This window comes from Desmodus rotundus, chromosome 1 (assembly GCF_022682495.2).
Source record: "Desmodus rotundus isolate HL8 chromosome 1, HLdesRot8A.1, whole genome shotgun sequence".
NCBI lineage: Eukaryota > Metazoa > Chordata > Mammalia > Chiroptera > Phyllostomidae > Desmodus > Desmodus rotundus.
Window position 1 is genome coordinate 121,576,674 of NC_071387.1, and position 18,051 is coordinate 121,594,724.

General features: G+C 51.3%; 3 protein-coding genes across 7 annotated transcripts; 1 reads left to right on the plus strand and 2 right to left on the minus strand.

The window, feature by feature from the left end:
• The first annotated feature begins 22 nt into the window (after nt 1-22).
• On the plus strand, nt 23-811 carry UFSP1 (UFM1 specific peptidase 1). The gene has a single exon (XM_024571494.4). The coding sequence runs from the start codon at nt 162-164 to the stop codon at nt 609-611; it is 450 nt and encodes a 149-aa protein (XP_024427262.1). The 5' UTR covers nt 23-161; the 3' UTR covers nt 612-811.
• On the minus strand, nt 802-12,752 carry SRRT (serrate, RNA effector molecule). 3 transcript variants are annotated; one of them, XM_024571491.4, is made up of 20 exons: nt 12,533-12,752; nt 12,070-12,206; nt 7,969-8,097; nt 7,611-7,757; nt 7,189-7,377; nt 5,227-5,396; nt 4,909-5,093; nt 4,609-4,707; nt 4,406-4,523; nt 4,059-4,216; nt 3,712-3,773; nt 3,517-3,595; nt 3,078-3,266; nt 2,553-2,726; nt 2,306-2,459; nt 1,949-2,142; nt 1,614-1,770; nt 1,329-1,430; nt 1,086-1,212; nt 802-993 (listed from the first exon to the last, which is right to left on the minus strand). In XM_024571491.4, exons 2-20 carry the CDS (start codon nt 12,189-12,191, stop codon nt 918-920), a joined length of 2,631 nt encoding a protein of 876 aa, XP_024427259.1. In that variant the 5' UTR covers nt 12,192-12,206; nt 12,533-12,752; the 3' UTR covers nt 802-917. The 3 variants fall into 3 exon arrangements, with proteins under 3 accessions (XP_024427259.1, XP_024427260.1, XP_024427258.1); XM_024571492.4 differs by having other exon boundaries at nt 1,329-1,418; nt 12,459-12,752; XM_024571490.4 differs by having other exon boundaries at nt 12,459-12,752.
• Nucleotides 12,753-14,120: 1,368 nt separating this feature from the next.
• On the minus strand, nt 14,121-17,750 carry TRIP6 (thyroid hormone receptor interactor 6). Of its 3 annotated transcripts, XM_024571465.3 has the most exons (9): nt 17,505-17,750; nt 17,094-17,221; nt 16,876-17,001; nt 16,203-16,592; nt 15,791-15,884; nt 15,522-15,691; nt 14,885-15,063; nt 14,503-14,623; nt 14,121-14,391 (listed from the first exon to the last, which is right to left on the minus strand). In XM_024571465.3, exons 1-9 carry the CDS (start codon nt 17,611-17,613, stop codon nt 14,260-14,262), a joined length of 1,449 nt encoding a protein of 482 aa, XP_024427233.1. In that variant the 5' UTR covers nt 17,614-17,750; the 3' UTR covers nt 14,121-14,259. The 3 variants fall into 3 exon arrangements, with proteins under 3 accessions (XP_024427233.1, XP_053786475.1, XP_053786477.1); XM_053930500.1 differs by lacking the exon at nt 16,203-16,592; XM_053930502.1 differs by lacking the exons at nt 16,876-17,001; nt 17,094-17,221 and having other exon boundaries at nt 16,203-16,327.
• Nucleotides 17,751-18,051: the final 301 nt, after the last annotated feature.

An 18,051-nucleotide genomic window follows, 5' to 3' on the forward strand; every position in this document is an offset into this window, starting at 1 on the left:
TCCTTTCAGGCCACTACCTCTACTATCACTACGGCTGCGATGGCCTGGACGACCGGGGCTGGGGCTGCGGATACCGCACTCTACAGACGCTATGCTCGTGGCCAGGCGGCCAAACCGCGGGCGTTCCCGGGCTGGTGGACGTGCAGGCAGCACTGGAGGCCATGGGCGACAAGCCCCCTGGGTTTCGGGGCTCCCGGGGCTGGATCGGCTGCGTAGAGGCCAGTCTCTGTCTCGACCACTTCCGAGGGCCCCAGGGGCGCCTATGCCACGTTCCCCGCGGAGCTGGGCTTCTGGGGGAAGTGGAGAGGCTTTACTCCCACTTCACAGCAGATGGGGGACCTGTAATGGTTGGGGGAGATGCGGATGCGCGGTCCAAGGCTTTGCTGGGAGTCTGCCTGGGGCCAGGCACCGAAGCCTACGTCCTTGTATTGGACCCTCACTGCTGGGGTGCTCCGAAAAACCCCACAGAACTACAGGCTGCTGGGTGGGTGAGCTGGCAAGAGGTGAACACAACTTTTGACCCCAAGTCCTTCTACAACCTGTGTTGGACCAGCCGCAACTCTGAAAAACAAGATGCATGCCCAGAATTGAGGCAAAGTTCCTGGAACTGAGACTCTGGCCCCACACTCACCTACCTACTCACAAAAGGCAGAGGCTTAGACACTGCCCAATGTTAGGCCTCCAGGAAGCCTCAGTAGAGCCTGAGACCATTGGCATCAATAAAATGGCAAGGCCCAGCTAAACCACTGTCCTAGCCAATGTTTGGGAGGATCTTGGAAGTATATAATATGTACTCAGGAGTCACTGCAGAAGTGCTTTTATTGGCAGTAGGGCTGGACGTACAAAAAATTTTCAGAGCTGGATGGGACACGGCAGTCGTAAGTACAGGATACCGAGGGTGAGGAAAAGTAGATGGCTCAGAAGAAATCCACATCATCTGGAGCATCCAGGTCACGGTATTCCACAATGGCCCGTGGGTCTCCACGGGCCATCCTGTGAGATAAGAAAGAGGTAAAATGGGATGAGAGTTGAGGGTCCCCATTTGAAGCCGGCAAGAAAGCTTGGACATCTTAGCTCACTCTCACCTGTTGCGGGGTTTCCCAGGATAACCTCCCTGGCCTCGGAAGGCATCATAGTTCCCTCGGCCAGCACCGTAAGGGGCATGGGGATATGGAGGCCCTCCTGTGGGGACTGCAGGGCGGACAGCACCAGCTATGAAAAAGATCAGTGTTGAGCCAAGAACCTATGACCTCAACTATATTTTAACTGCTTTCTTTCTCCCAAACCCTCAAAACCACCAAGCCCTTTCAAGTCCCTCCTATACTTACCTCCATAGCCCAAAATGGGGGGCCGGGGCTGACCATAGGGCATCAGGCCCTGGGGAGTCTGGTGTGGGTAGGGGAGTCCCGGGGTCAGGCCTGGGGGGAGTACAACACAGACAGGAACATGAATTACTGGGGGGGGGGGGGGGCGGGAGGACACAGACAACTGGCTTTTAAGAATATGGCCTGAGGGCAAGGCAGAAACTTCAGGGTGCAACAGGTAAAGAACCGCGAACTCTTCAACTGTCATGGGTGAGGGAATATGGCAGACCCTCATGGATCGTATCTTACTCTGGGCAGGGCCAGGTGGCTGAGCTGGCTTGATCTCAGGCAGAGCTGGACGCTTAGCATCAGTGAGAAAGTTGTTAAAAAATGCCACCTCCTTCTTTACTTCCTCAATTTTCTCTGCGTGCTTGTTGAAGATATGTTTGCGTACAAACTCAGGGCCCTGGATGCCAAGAGGAGAGGATCAGAACTGAGCAAGCAGTTCCCTAGCTCCCCAGACCCCAAGATAATCACCCTCCCCTCCCACCTGGCCCCAAAGATCTTTCCTTCCAGGTCGGGAGGCAGATTCCTGGCTCAACCCGCTCCTCCCACCTGTTCCACAACTCTCTAACATCCCAGACCTTGAATTTCTTGCCACTGAGAGGGCATAGCCACTTATCCTTGCCCAGTTCCTGGGTGTTAGAGGTGACAAACTTTTCCACTTCCTGCTCAGGATCTTTTCGACCCATCTTCTGGGCCTCTTCCTCTGAAAGAGATTCTCGCACACTCAGTAGCGGAGTCAGCTTCTCCTCAAATGTCTTCTGCCACTCTAATACTACAGTTTGGGAACAAAGACAAATGGCAGATTGGAGAAGGAGCCAGGAGGAAGGAATATGAAAAGAGGGATCAGGGGAGAAAGTGACAGAGCACTGCTCCAGAACAGAAAACCAGAAGTAGCTGGGGAGAAAAGGGAACCAAAGGCAACTCAGAGAGCTCACCTTCCCCATGACTGATGCGGTTGGGTGGCATGGGTCCCCGAACATGGATGATTCCACAACGGTTGGGCATTTCATCCTCATTGGGGTACTCGCATGTGTTATAATAATCCAAAGAATGCACAATGCGCAAATAGAGGAGAAGTTTGTCCAAAACCTAGGAGAAAACGAGAAACCATGAGTTCATCACACTCGTGCGCTTTACCACCCCAAGCCAGGCTCTCACCCCACACTCTGCTCTCGCTGGCACCTTGATCAGCTTCTCATCTCGTTCCACGTTGATTTCTGCTGGGTTCCCTTCCTTAGGAGGCTCCTCAGGGGGTGCCCCCCCACTGCTCCCCAGCAACTCTTCCTCCTCAGCACTCACTTCCTCAATCAGGTAGTCAGTGATATTCTTCAAGATTGGGTTCTGAGAGGGCAGACTCTGGTTGAGAGGGAAAAGAGAGCCAAGTGAGACAGAGAAAGCCCCTCAGGGTACATAGCCTAGGAACCTAATTTGGAAGGCGAAGTGAGGCTGGAAAAATTCAAGGCTCACTTGGCCTGTTATCACTGCCTTAGGATTTGTCTTCATGTTTGTATTTGTTCTATCATAGCCCACAAACAGCCACTAACACCAATCTGTTCTGCGGAAGCTGGGGGTGCTGCCTAGATAAAGAGGGGCCAACAAGCAGGAGGGTACAAAGGGTCAATGCCACAGATTATGTAAGACCAGACATGCCCACAGGTGACAGGGGTATTGACTGCTTTTGAAAAAGTTCTACGGAGAGTCACTGACTGTTGGCAGAGGAGGTGTCCCAGGTTCAGAGGCCCAGAGCTGGGTCCTGTCATCCAACGTATGGATCAGCTTGGCTGCCAGCTTGATGTCATTGCGCACTATCTGCTTGTGTTGGGTAATGCCGTTGATATTGCGGACGCGACGGGTCAGGTCTCTGTTCACGCCAGGACTCAGCTCACACTCCCGAAGCTGGAAGGTACAGAAAGCTTACAAACACCAAAAAGACTGGCCCTACTGAGAGCAGTGATTAGACTGTGAGTTCCCTGAGGAGAGTCCCAGGGCCCAGCTCACAGACAATAGTACACAATTAATGTGAGCAGACTGAATGGATGAAGTAGGGAGCAAAATGAAAGAAGCAATCAATGAAAAAAGCAGTAAGAGGTGTGCGGCATACAGAGCCACGCCTCTTCCTCAAAACAGTCCAGCTCCCAGCACTCACTCGGATATTCTGCAGATTCCAGCAGATCTCTTTGATGTTAACACTGCGGTCAAATGTCACCCAACCGCGACGGAAAAACCTAAACAAGAACAAAGATGTCAACATAATCCTGGGGTGGAGGTGATGTTGGCCATTAACCTTCCCCTGCACCTTTTCTCCAAATTATCCAGGGTCACACTTCTCTCCATTCCTCACCTCCTCTCAGGCTGGGGCTCTGATAGTGCCACACGCATAAAGCCTGGGTATCTTTTACAAAGCTGGAAAGGCAGAGGAACAGAAACTCCACTTAGTGATTCAAGGATTCACTTCTTCCTTCAAACCCCATGTCCTCAGAACCCTAAGGAACTGCCTATACGCCTCTACTCGGGTCAGGTAAGGAAAAAACATGGGCCCATGAGAAGGGAGCCTCTCCGTTAAATAGTGATGTATGTCAGAAGCATCGCCAGACTATCCTCTCCCCACCTAGTGAGTGCCCCCTCCCACCCCTGAAAGAATGGAGCCGGGTGTTGTCCCTGCCCCCAATGCCATTTTTCCCCACTCACAGAAATGATCTCAGCCCTGGAAATGTTGGGTGCGATGTTGCGCATAAAGAGAGAGCAAGTCTTATGCAGAGGCCGGGGTTTACATTCCAGCCCAGGAGTGTCCTTGGGCTTCTCCCTTTCTTCTTCCTTGGGTTTCTCCTTTTCCTTGAGTGCTTCTTCTACACAGGAAGTGGTGGGAGTTGGTGAGTTTTTATTGTTGGTTTTGGAGAGGATAGAAAAGCTGTCAAACTCTCACCCCACCCCTCAGTCTCTTCCAAGAGGCCACCATCCCATCAATTTCACCAACTTCTCACCTACCCTGCCGTTCATACGAAGAGAACAGATTATAAGCAGAAAATAACACCTACCAGCCTCCTCCTTCTCCTCCTCAGCTTGGCCACTCTCTGACTCCGACTCCGACTCTGACACACTGCCTTCATCAAAGCTGTCATCACCACTGTGCTTCCTATTCCGCTTCTTGCTGCTCTGTGGGAGCCACAGCCAGAGGACATGAGCCAGAAAACAAGGACCCCTGCCCTGACATTGACTCCATTCCAGAGAGTCTCCCTACCTTTTTGGCTTCTTTCTCAGAGTCTTCTTTCTTCTCTTCCTTGTCCCCATCACCCTCAGATTTCTTAGTTTTGTCATCACTAGAACTACCATTTTCAGCCTACAGATAAAGACAGTCACTGGGATATCTATCTCCCCATCAACCCCTTCCACTTCAACAGCTGAGCCCACAAGTTCACCTCTCCCCTACCCCAATATACAGCGCTCTACTTCCAACTCCTGTGGACCCCACTGCCATTGAAATAGCTCCACCCTCTTCCCCTGGCACTCACAGGCAGCACCCAGGGGCCCCAACACTGACCTGTTTGCCATCTTCTTTCTTGTCTTCCTTCTCATTGACCTTACGCTCTCCATCCACCAGGCCTGATCCAGCCCGGCCTTCCTCCTTCTTGCTGGGTTCCCCAGGCTTTCCTGCCTGCTCCTCCTCCTCCTCCTGCTCCAGGATGCGTAGATCATTCTCTGTACCTCCTTCCATCTTAATCACAGCTACCAGCAAAGGGAACAAAAGTCACAATCCAAGGACCCTGGCCTTCAACATCTGGCTTTCTGTCAACCTACTTCTATTTCCCAACCAAGACCTTGATCACGAGATACCCATTGCCCCAACCAGTCTGCACACCTGCATCCAGCATTTTGACAATGGCATCAGCTTTGTCTATGTCCAGGAAAAGATTATCAAACCAGCCACTCTCCATGAGGGACAGGAACACCCTTAGTCGGTTTTGTAGGGCCCCCCGGGCCTCCTGACGACGTTTCCCCACCTCATCTGGGTGGTACTTAGACCGAAACCTATAAAGATGAGGGGAGGGAAAAGACAAAATTGTCACTGGAGGCCAAGGCCAGGGCATTGGAAGGGGCCCAGGAAAATAAGGACTTCGCCCCCATCCTCTCACACCCACAAAAGATCTTAAAAGCAGAGAAACTGGGGAAAGGAGTGAAATAAAAACACCCAATACCCCCAAAGGAACCAGAGTTTATGCTCTGAGATTTTGGGGAGAGCCAGGAACTAAGAGTTCTATATTTGGGGAGAGTAATGACTACAGGGGGAACCAAGGTTGGAAAGGCAAATTGATTGCCTTAAGTCTCTGGGAAACACTAACTTTAAAAGTGCAGTTTCCCAAAGCTTCTGAGAGGGAAGCTAAGGAAATAGTAGGTCCCAAAGAACCTCCCTCTCCTTGCCAACCCCAAACTATAGTCGTTAAAAGGACTGCTCCCACCAACTCCCTCCACCCCTAGGTGGAAGACAGAGTGAAACCTGAAATGTACCAGATAGGAAAAGCCAAAAGGCAGGATACCTTTATTCCCCCCTTGGGAAGATAAGCAGATGGTGAAGGGACAGGGAGAAACTGAAGTTCCCTTATAACCTCAGGTACTGCCCACAGAGTGTGAAGAGAGGGGTAGAGGGTTAGGGTAGAGCATGAGGACATTTAAAACAGGACTTTGGGGTTAAAAGAAAAGAGAAATTAGGAATATGAGAAAAAGGATAAAGTGTGAGGAAGTCCCAGATATCAAAAACAAAGGGGAAAACTAAAGACCAGACAGAGAAACTGGGGTGGGGGGGGGGGGGGAGTAGTGTTAGGCAGGGAGCAAGAACACAAACAGAGAGAAAGTACAGGAGTAAGACGAAGAGAGAAAGAAAAACAAAAGGACAGCGAAAGACAGAACAGAACCACAAGTTGAGCATTAAGAGGAAAGAAAAGCCGCAGGCGTCACCTCCAGGATCTTTACCTTGGCCGCTTGGTCAAACAGAGCTCAAGATTTAACTAGCGCGCCCAGGGCCCATGCTGTCAGGTGGGCCACCGGCTGGCTCCTGGCTGGGGTGTCCCGGCCTGGATGCCCCACCCCCGCGGGACTCCGCGGTGGGGGCCCTGACTGACTAACTGCCTGAGCAATCACATTCAGCTAAACTGCTGCATTGTGCACAGCAGTGCCCTGCCTGTCTGCCTGGCCGGGGCAGCGCGGCTCAGCCCAGGGGCTCATGTATGGGCTGGGTATGGTGGGGGTGGAGGTGGGTTTGCTCCGAGCTCCGTCGATGAGCGGGTGTAGTTCCCAGTTCTGGCTCTTTTCAAGGAGAAGGAGCAGAAAGAGGATGAGGAGGAGGAGCAGGAAGGGGGGAAAAGATGGTTGATTAAAATTAAAACATCCACAAAAGAAAAAAATTAAAATTCTTTTTCTGTCAAATGACCCTGACATCTTTGCTTTTCTTATCTGGATTCACTCGTTGCTTTTGGGAGGATGCCACAGTCACACAAGGTCCTGGCGATCAGGGATGACAATGACCCAAATCCAGCAAGTGGGAAGCAGTCTGTCTGCTGCCCCAAGGGAACAGGTGGCTCTGGCCAGCTGCCTGGAGGTGTCCCACTGACTGAGGACAGTGGGGAAGGGAGATGGGTGGGGGACCGTGGCAGACATTGAAGTGAGGAGGAGAACCCATCAGCTAATGCTGTTGTAATTCCCATCCCCCACCCCCTAGGAAGTTCTGGATTGGGGAAAATGGGAAAAGGACAGGGCTGCAGGCTCCCCTGGCAGGGCCAGGTGAAACATGCTAGGGAAGAGATAATAGGAAAGTAGGGGCACTCACCACTCCTCATCCTTATGAGCCAGGAAGAAATCCTGCATCTGCTGCCTTCGAAAATCCAGCTTATAATCATTATAGCGCTTAACTGCCTCTGTCTCATCCACAGAGTCATCCAACGACAGGAGAAACTCCTTGAAGGTTTTCATCACTGGTGGTGGCACACCCAAATCGATCTCTGCGATGCTACCCAGCCTGAGGGGAGCCCGGTCAGGAAGTCTTGGTTGCAGGGGCTGGGGCAGCCGAGGTAGCCAGCTGCCCTCTTTCTTTGCCCACAGGGACCTCACCCCAGGCATCAACGGCTACCACCCCCACAGGCACTCCACTGTGTGTCTAGCCCCCTTCCTGCCACAGCCTTCAGCAACCCAACCACTCCCCAAGTCCAACAATTCCCTTTTCCCACGAACCCTAGAACCCCAGGTCTTTACCTGGCCTGGATAGGCAGAACATGATGCTGCATGATGTGGACGTCTGGGTGGCCCCAGGGCTGAGGGGGGCCATAAGTTGGGCCCCCACCCCCCCCAGCATAGGGCATCTCATAGCCACTGTGGTATGGGTCAGAGCTGTGCTCATCCCTGAGGGTGGGGGACACAAAAGTCAGACAGAGGAGAGAATCATCTCTCCAGAGCATGAAGGAGGATGGGACAGAGGGAGGGGCATATGGAATCTCTCACCCAAGGATTTAAAAGGACAAAAAAAGATGTGTTTATGGGAAGTTAGAGAAAAGGAAATGACCAAAGTTATCAGCACAAGTGAGGGAAGACAGAGAAACTGTTGCCATCTCACCAGTCTCGCCTCATGCGCTTTTGCGGGGGGCTGAGCTCATGGCGGGGAGGAGAGAAGCGTTCTCGCCGATTCCTGTCATAGTCACGATATTCACCCCGACTGCGGCGCTCCCGGCCGCGGTCCCATTCCCTGGAGATAAGAACAGTAACAGTAAATAAGACACAGTTGGATATACCAAGATCACACTTTTGGACAGACCCTTCCAATCCTGAGACACAAGACTAAAAGCCTAAAATTATAAAACTGCCCTCTAGGCCCTGGCTGGGAAGGGCAGTTGGTTAGAGCATGATCACAACACACCAAAGTTGCAGGTTCAATCCTTGGTCAGGGCACATACAAGAATCAACCGCCCTGGTTGGTGTGGCTCTGTGGACTGAGTGCCAGCCTTGAACCAAAGGGTCACCGTTCAATTCCCAGTCAGGGCACATGGCTGGGTTGCAGGCCAGGTCCCCAGTAGGGGGCACATGAAAGGCAACCACACATGGATGTTTCTCTTTCTCCCCCCAACCCCTCTCTGTAAAATCAATAAATAAAGTTTTTTAAACAAAAATAAAATTACCCCCACCCTCTAAACAGAAAAAGACTCTTGCTTATTTCCATCATTTCAACCATTACCCATAAACTGATGACTCCTAACTCTTCTTCCTCCAGCCTGGCCTTTTTTCTGAGTGCTAGACCAACATTAATAACCCCCTACTAGATGGACATTGACACGTTAAATTCAACATGTCAGAATTCAGCCTATTATTTCCACCACTATGGAACCAAATTTGCTTCCCTCCTCCTATTTCCCAAGCTTGGTATGTCAACATGTCACCATGTATCCAGTTACCAAGTATCACCCTCACCATTGTATACTCTGTTAATCCTCTGCTTCCAAACCTATCAAAGCTGCCCTCTTCCTTGTTGTCCTCAATCACCTCTCCCCTGAGGGCAGCATTGGCTCTGCGCACCTGCCCCTTCTCTACAAAGCGATGTTTCTCAAACACAAATCTGATGGTGCCATACCCGTGCTTAAATGCCAGTACACAGCACTGTTCAAAACCTTGGCTCCTGGCTGTCACCCAGCCTTGCCACCAGTCACCAGTCGCCTCAATCCCCATCACAACAACAAAAAAATCCTTTGCTCTTACTCTGGTTTTTCAAACGTTTTTGTCTTAGGACCCCCTTATGCTCTTGAAAATTACTGAATGTTAAAGATTTTTTGTTTATATGTGTTATATCTAATAATACTTACTGTATTTAAAATATGAACAGAAAAAATTAGTACATATTCAATTTGAAATTGCTTAATATAAATTACATATTTTTATTAAAAATGGCTATTTTCCAAAAAAAGTGAGAAAGGTGGTACTTTTTACATTTACAAATATTTTCAAGGTCTGGCTTAACAGAGACAGCTAGATTCTCACATTTGCTTCTGTGTTCAATCTACTGTGATATGTTCTTCAACTGAAAAGTATGTAGATAATCTGGCCTCCCGTGGATATGTAGTTGGAAAAGGGAATACTTTAATAGCCTTGTCAGATAACTGGGAATATTCTTTGATACCACCCAAACCCAACAAGAGTTAGTTTGCTACATTAAAATCCATTGTTCTTCAGGTGCACAGGGGCCATCTGACTCACAGAAAAGAAGAAGAAAAAAAAATCCATTATTCTACCCTGCTCTATGAATGGACCTTGACATATCTTGTTACACACTATCAAAATACCACATTCTTTAGTATCACTACCTATTTCCTCAGAAAAGTCTTTAAGTAGTGGCAAGCTGACAATCTCACATTAATAGATATAAGTTTTCCAAAACTTTTGCTTTCACTGGAAAGTTACACTTCGTCATTGTCTACAAAACTGATATTTTGGTTTTTTAATCTTCAACAAAAGACATGCTCATTGATTTTTAGAGAGAGGAGAAGGGAAGGAGTGAGAAAGGGAGAGAAACTTCTATGTGAGAGAGAAACACAGATTGGTTGCTTCTCGTATATGCGAACATGCAACCTAAACATGTATGTGCCCTGACTGGGAATTGAACCCACAATCTTTCCATTTACCAGATAATGCTCCAACCAACTGGGCCACATGGGCCAGGGCCTAACAATTTTTCTTGAAGTAGCAGGTTCTTTTAGTTTGTTTTCATGAAAACATCTGCCAAATACCCAAATATGAACAACCACTGTTTGACAATCTTTCATTCACATTTTTTTAAAAGACATCCCACAGAAACAACTAAAATCAATACAAAAAAAAAAACCAACCTGTTACTTGGCTCACAATTCAATCCTACAATGCTCTTCCTCAAGATAACCATTTCACTCCTATATGCATACTTCCCATTTGTCATATGTATTAAATAAACACATATTCAGCCCTTGCTGGTGTGGCTCAGTGGATTGACCACCGCCCAGAGAACCAAAGGGTCCCTGGTTAGATTCCCAGTCAGAGCACTTGCCTGGGCTGTGGGCCAGGCCCCCACTAGGGGATGCGCAAGAGGCAACCACACATTGATATTTCTCCCTCCCTTCCCCTCTCTCTAAAAATAAAACAAATAAAATCTTTTTTTTTAAATGTATATTCAATAATCCAATTTATTACAAGTTGTACTGCTTCATCAAGGACTTAAGTGAAAATGGTTGGGATCCCCCCTCCCATCTGGTGCCGCTGCCTTGCTGTGTGCTGAGGCACCAGCAGTTTTACCTACCATTGCTGTGGCGTCCTCAGTGCAAACGACAATACTTGGTATTACCATAACAATAGTTGTAACCTCACACATCCCCTACGCCCTGGGGCCTAGGGTCTCTGGACCCCATTTTGAGAACCAGTACTCTGAAAAAAACTAGAATACGTGCTCTTTTCCGCACACGTTACATCCACAACTCAAAGCTATTCACACCGCCTGTGTCTTGGGAATTCCCACTCATCCTTCCGCATGTAAGCATCACTTTCCTGCAGCTCTCCCTGACACAGCTCCTCCACCACCACTCCCCTCCCTTAACAGATCTGTCCCCTCGCCCTGACCAGCGTGGCTCAGTTGGTTGGGCATGGTACTGCAAAGCAAAAAATCACTGGTTCAATTCCTGGTCAGGGGACATGCCTGGGTTGTGGGTTCGGTCCCTGGTCAGGGCATGTACAAAAGGCAACCGGTCAATGTTTCTCTCCCTCTCTTTTTCCCTCCTTTCCCCTAAAAAAAGAAAAGAAAAAAGAAGATCTGTTCCCTCAATGCTTACCATCCTTATGATCTCTCATAAATACTGTTGTAGCATACACTCCAGGCCATTTGGCCCCCAGACTGTAAGCTCCTTAAAGGCAATAATCACATCTTACCCATCCACAGAATTTGGAAAAACACCTGTCCTTCTTTCTTAGAAAATACCAAAGAAAACGAAGTGCAAGGGTCTCCACAGTGAAGAGATACATTTACTTAGAAACTGAATGATTTACTAAATTCACTTTTCAAAACCATACTAAATGAATAAATGCTATCACAATAATTGAGCAAAACTTTTTTTCCTGGTAATCTTTCCAAATCAAGCCATTGCCATCAGCTAACTGATTAGATATTGATGACACCTTTTATGTTAAAAGAAAAAATCTTCCACGGTTCCTCCTAATCTTTATTACTTTATTTGAAGTCATATCACGTTTCTTAATATAAACACCCTACCTACAAGTATACCCCGGAAACGTAATCACTATCAAATCAGACCTATCACCGTCCAAAGAACTTTCTGATTTTAGGAAAGACAATTACAAGAAATTTAATCACATTCTGCCAGGGAATTGGTCTGACACCTCTCCAGATAAGTCAGTTCTATCATATTACTTTTCTTTGAAGTATAACTCAGAAACAATAAATACACACACTTTAAGTACATTTATAAATACTGCCTTTCCAGACTCAAACTGTTTTAGCTCTATTGCTTTGATGTTGTGGATAGTTCAAAAATCTTTGACCAAGAACAAACTGGTTAAATGAACCACATGAAACGGTCAAGTATGAGCGATTTCGTATGGATTGCCCTAATAAAATTATAAGAGAAACGCAATGAGGGCAGAATGCAACAGTATGACAGGGGTACTAAACTGAGAAAAAGTGTCTCACCGGTCATTCCAATCGTCCCCTCGACGTCTTTCATCTCTTTCCCGCGAACGGTCATAGTCGCTGCGCTCTCTCCTAAACTTGTCCCTCCGTCTTCGATCGTACTCGTCATCACTGTCACCCATAGCGCTGTCTGAGGCCTGGAGCCCAGATAAGGATGTTCAGGGTATTAATGACAAGAGGAGGAAAGGTTCGCCCCTCTGGAGCAGTACATCCACCTCTCCCGACAAAGGCCAGCCTTCAGTGGCCCCCGCCATCCTAGGCCCTCTTCACCGCAGGTGGACAGCCCTGACGCTCCACTCGCCCCTAGGGGTCTCCAGCCCACCCCGTCGGCCCGCCTCTCCCTCCATCCCGCCCTAGCCCCGGCCCCCCAGGCCCCTCCCCTCCCCCACCTGGGAGGGGTCGTGGCCGTTAGCCTCGCGCTCCCGCCCGCACGTTCTCCGAAGGACCAGGGCCCGCCCCTTGCCTCGGGCGCGCGGGGAGGACCGCGAAAATGGTGAGACTCGGGGCCCTCAGCTATGGGGTCGAGGAGACGCGAAGAAAGTGGGACAGCCGAGGATGCGGTCGGCGCGCCGCTCGCGCGGCGCCTGCGTCACTCGCGGAACAGGTCCTGGAACTACAAACCACCACCCGCGCGGCCCTAACCAGAGCTAAACAGGGAAAGGCCCGAAGCACCGGGGGATGATGGGAAGGGACGGGAACCCTGAAAACTCGCGATTTTTTCCGGAACGAGAACTGTTTGACCGAGAGGCACTACGGAGGCCGGGCTGGACCAAGCGTAGCCTGGGGAGGGCGGTAGGGAAGGAGCGCTTCCTCATGCCGAGGTCGAAGGTCGCAGTACCCGGAAGTGTCCGGTTCTAGACCTTCTAGGCATTGTCCCACACTCTCCCCGCGCACGTCTGGGGCGAGGGGAGTGCGGAGTGCGGGCCTTTAGCGGGGTAGAGCAACCATTTTAAGGCATCTCCCACCATTTTGTGCTCCCTCTGGAGAAACAGCCTTTATTGGTGCCTGGTATGCGCTACCTGCAAAACCCATTTATTCATCGTCCTTCCTTCTCCTTAGCAAAGCTACCCCCTTTTGTAAGCAAAATTGGTAAATCTGAGTGTCCTCCCAACCAGTACTTTGATGACACAGGTTGTAGGTTGAGGTCTTAGTCAACAGCATCTGGCTCTGCCCAGATTAAATGCACCACCACCCTAGGGGTAGCGCCAAGTCCTTGGTCAGTGAGTTGAGTGTGAAGACAATAGGAAATGCTGTCTCCTGGAGCATTTGCTCCCAGCACTGAGAGGTGCGGTGCCTTTACACCAAACTACATTAAAGAGTGTATACAGCCCTTAACTGTGTAGCTCAGTGGATTGCAAACCAAAAGGTCACTGGTTCAATTCCCAGTCAGAGCACATGCCTGGGTTGCAGGCCTGGCCCCCGGTGGGAGGCATGCAGGGGGCAACCACACACTGATGTTTCTCTCCCCTTGTCTCTCCCTTTCCCCTCTAAAAATAAATAAGTCTTTTTTTAAAAAGTGTATACAGTCATCCCTTGGTGTACCTCCTTGTCTACAGGGGATTGGTTCCAGGACCCCCAGGGATACCAAAACCTGCAGATTCTCAAATCCCATATATTAAATGGCATGGTGTTTGCATGTAACCTATACATATCCTCCTGTACACTTTAAATTATCTCTAGATCACTTATAATACAATGTAAATGCTATGTAAATAGTTGCTATATTGTACTGTTTAGGGAATAACGACAAGGAAAAAAAGTCTGTACATGTTCAGTACCAGGTGCAGCCGTGGTAAGCCTAACCACATAGTGCACATTAAATGTTAACTTTTTTCTCAATAGTTTGTATCCTCAGTTGATTGAACCCAGGGATACAGAAGGCTGACTGTAGTAGAGTTGCAAAAATAAGTGGGCCAGGACTATGAAGACCTAGGTTCTGCCTCTTGGGAACCATGCAGTCTGGGGAAGTCACTTCTCAGCTAAAAATGCAGTCACAACAGACGTATTTTGTTCGGCTGCTGGAAGAATCAGATGAGACAATAGACTTGAGGTGTCTTGCAAATTCTTGAGAGATTATTATTTCATGATTGGAGGAAGAGGACATAGCATTTGGTGACAGAATTGTAAAGGCAGATGTCAGGGAAGGCGGTGGATGGGAAGGGAGGATGCAGCAGGTGCTTCTGGGAAGACTCAGCAGTCAGTGGTGACGGTGGCTGAGAGCTCCTGGATGCGCCAGGCACTGCAGGCCTTGCACAAGATGTGACCATCAAGTGGGTAGCAGCCCTGACACTCACCCTCAGAGGAGAGCAGCAGCCCACACTCCTGTTAGGAGAGAAGCAACAGCCTTTAATCAGGCCAAGACCCCTGGGTTCTACCATACCCAGTGAGCCTGGACCCCAAGAACTCCTTTTCCCCTTGCCCAGGCCCCCTGACCTCACACTTGTAACAGCCAATGTGAAAACTGCGATCCAGAGCAACAATTCGCACAGTCTCCTCCTGACCTGGCTCAGGCATGATGGCCCCACCACACACTGAGCATCGTGGAGCAAATTTCCTGGAGAAGAAGAGAACCAAAGGGGTTGTTAAGCCCCAGGGCTGGAGGGGAGTAACAATGGAGCCCAAAGAAGGTGGGATGTGGGAGGGAAGGGGAAAGGCCAACGGTATGGTCTTGGATGTTGGGAAGAAATTGATGTTAAGGAGAACAAGGCATGACAGGGGCGGGAAACTGGAGAGGCTGGCACCGGGACATGAACAAGAGAGGAGAAAGATGGGAAAAGCAGACATCCTGAGACAGAGGTGCAGGATCCAGCCTGACCTGTGGAAGTCCTCAATGCAGTGGATCTGGCTGGTGGCATCCACTGTGAAAGGGATGCCATCAAGGCCACGGTGGCACACCACACAGGTGAAGCAGCCAGGGTGGTAGGCCTTCCCCATAGCCCGAAGGATCCGGTCCAAGATGGGTTGAGAGCATGTGGAACACTTCTCCAAGGTGGCCTGTTGGGAAGGAAGACATGAAGGTGAGGGGCTGGGAGGCCCACGGCAGCTCTACAGGCATCCTGCCAGCCTACCCATCTGCTGATGTAGCCCCTGCATTTGATTTAGTGAAAAGTAGTCTTGAAGAGATCTGGGTGCAAATCTCAGCACTGCAGCTTCCCAGCCGAGTTATGTAACCTCTCTGAGCTTCAGTTTCCTTCAATATCTGCCTTACAGTGTGTTGGGGGAATTTAACACACTCCCTTAACTCTAAAATAAATGCTTCAAATCTGCAAGGGGCTATTGCTCTTCCCCTCCAGCGGCCAGTATTTAGCTACCTAATTCCTCCTTTCTTGTATATCAGTTTTAGTCCCCCAGCCTTGAGCCCTGTTCCCCTTTGGGACATGGACATCTAGTTCCCACAGTGGATGGAAACGCCCCGCCTCTGCTGACGCCAGCCCCCAGCCACAACCACTCACCACATAGCAGCTCTCACAATATGCCCTCCTCTCCACGGCATAGAAATGTTGGCCCCGAAGCTGGGCCCGGCACGTAGAACACACAAAGCAGCCGACGTGAAAGACGCGGTCCAGGGCCACAACTCCGGCCCCATCCCCAACCACATCTTCTCCACAGCCCCCACACCGGCCTGGGGACAAGGAGGGACAGGGTCAACCTGCATAGGCCAGGAAGCCCTATCTGCTGTCCCTCTGACTCTCCAGCCCCCCCAACCTCAGACTCAGCTCACCAAAGTACTCCCCGCTGGGCGGGTGGCTCATGTCATGCACCAGCTTCTTGGTCAGCCTCTCGAGCTCCTCCTCAGGAGGCTGGCTCAGGGGGACCTGGGAGGTGAGAATCAGGGGTTCGGCACTACCTCTAGCTTTCAATGCTGTCAAAATACCTGAAGGTGACCAGAAAGCTCATTGGAGAACATCTCAGCCCAGGATCCAAGAGTATGCCTCGAGGAGCCAGTGTGTCACTCCAGTCCCCTCCCTCCTACATTTCCTGACCTGTCACATACCCCTGGAGGGAGAGGGAGGGAGTCTGGAGCTCTGACACCCCAGACCTCTGACAACCAGGACTTAAACCACCCCCCCCACCACACCCAATCAGTGTCCAGTTGTCTGTGAGGACCCCAAATGCCAGTGCCCAGGGCTTACCTGGTGGCCATACCCACTTCCTCTTCCTCCTCCTGCAGGGCTGGAGCCCCCAGCAGCCTCCTCTTTACACCCAAGCCCTGGCTCTCGGTGGCTCCTATAGCCAGCCCCCCAGACTTCACCTCGGCCTGGGAGAGGAAAGTGAGGGCCCAGCAGGGGCCCTGAGGCCTGAGAGGGCCCCCCTCTCGGGGGGCCACAGCCTCTCACTGGCTGTGCCACTTTCACCTGCACAGGAAAGGCAGGGCCAGCGGGAGTACTGGCCGTAGCATAGGAGGCTGGAGTGGGGCCCCCATAGGGGGATGCTGGGAGCAGTGGAGGAGGAACACCCCCTCCATTTGGCTTCTGGGAGCCTGAGCCAGGGCGGTAGGCAGGGGGCTGAGGGGGATCATAAGCCTGGGGAAAAACGCAGACCAAAAGGAGTGAGCAGGCCCATTATAGGACACACACCTGTGGAAACCCGCACCCATATCCCATGTATGTGGCACCCAGGTAAGGGATGGTTTTTGACAAGGGTCCACCCTCAAGTAGCTGACAACCCATTGAGCTCTGGTGGCCCAGCACTGATGTGTGAATCACTTACATGGGGCCAGGGAGGGCGCTGAATGGACAGAGAAGGGGCCAGGCTGAAGGAAGGGGAGCAAGGGGCAAGGAACAAGGGAGGGATGGGGGGGGTCACCTGCCGGTTAGGCCGCCGTGGGACATGACCACGACCCCCATCCAGCTCGGCCAACATGCTAGTCAGGGAATCTATCTCAGCATCCAGACTTCCTGGGCGCAGGCCCCCCCTGTCTGGGGGGAGTCCCTGAGGATAGAGCAAAAGCAGGGAGAATTCAAATCACATGGCCTCTTCTCTTGTCCCAGATGCCATGCAACCCCCCAATCCCAAGTTCTTACCTGCGAGCGCTGGGGTGCACCATGGCACCCCACCCAGGCCGGCCCCCGATCCTCCGGTCCACCCAGGGCCTGGTAACACTGCTCAGATGGGATGGGGCAAAAATTGACCCTGGGGTGGGCCTGGAGTGCTTGGGTGAGGGAAAAGAGAGTGAAGGTGGAGATGGGGAAAGAGATAAGGGTAATACTTGTGAACACCACCCTTTAGGGCCACTCTTCTCCTCTCCGCCTCACCCCAACCCACATCCACCCACACCTGGGGTCCGAGAGATAGGAGGCTAGCACGGCTGCGGAGAGGGCAGGGAACGCTGGTTCCAGCCCAGCTTTGGGGAAGGAGCGGCAGAGGCAGGCTCAGCGGGACTTGCAGAAGCCTACCAGCCCGTGGTCTCCTCAGCGGTACTGGGGCTGTCTTACCTGCTCCGTGGGCTGGGGGCGGCCCTGGGGCACCTCGGGGGTGAGCTCGCCCCTGAGAGGCTCTGGCGGGCTCTGGCTGCTTGGGGGGGAGCCAAGTGGGCCCCGACATGGCCTGGAACAAGGGACTTCAGAGAGCAGTCAGGGTCCCACGGAGCCCCGGGCCTCTGGCCTTGATCCCTTCTTCCGTCTCACACCTCGTTTGGGACTCCAGAAAAGAAACTTTTCCTGGCTTTCTCCCCCTCTCCTCCCCAATTTGGGGGACGGCCACGCCCCCGGTGACGTCAGCGCATTCCTGGGGGAGGGTCACGTGGCCCCCTAGGCCCTAAACCGCGTTCCTTTCCCCCACCCAAGTCAGCCCCCTGCTGTCCAGCATGGAGGGCTTTCCGCCTGAGCACCAGTATGGGGGAGCTGTAGGCAGCCTCCATTTCCACGAGTCCCCACCCAGGCTAGCGCCCCAAGCCCTGCACGTGGCCTCCTCACCGCTAGGACACTCCAGCGCTCCTCTTTCCCACATTCCCCCCCCCATTCAGATCTCTCCCTCTTCCTG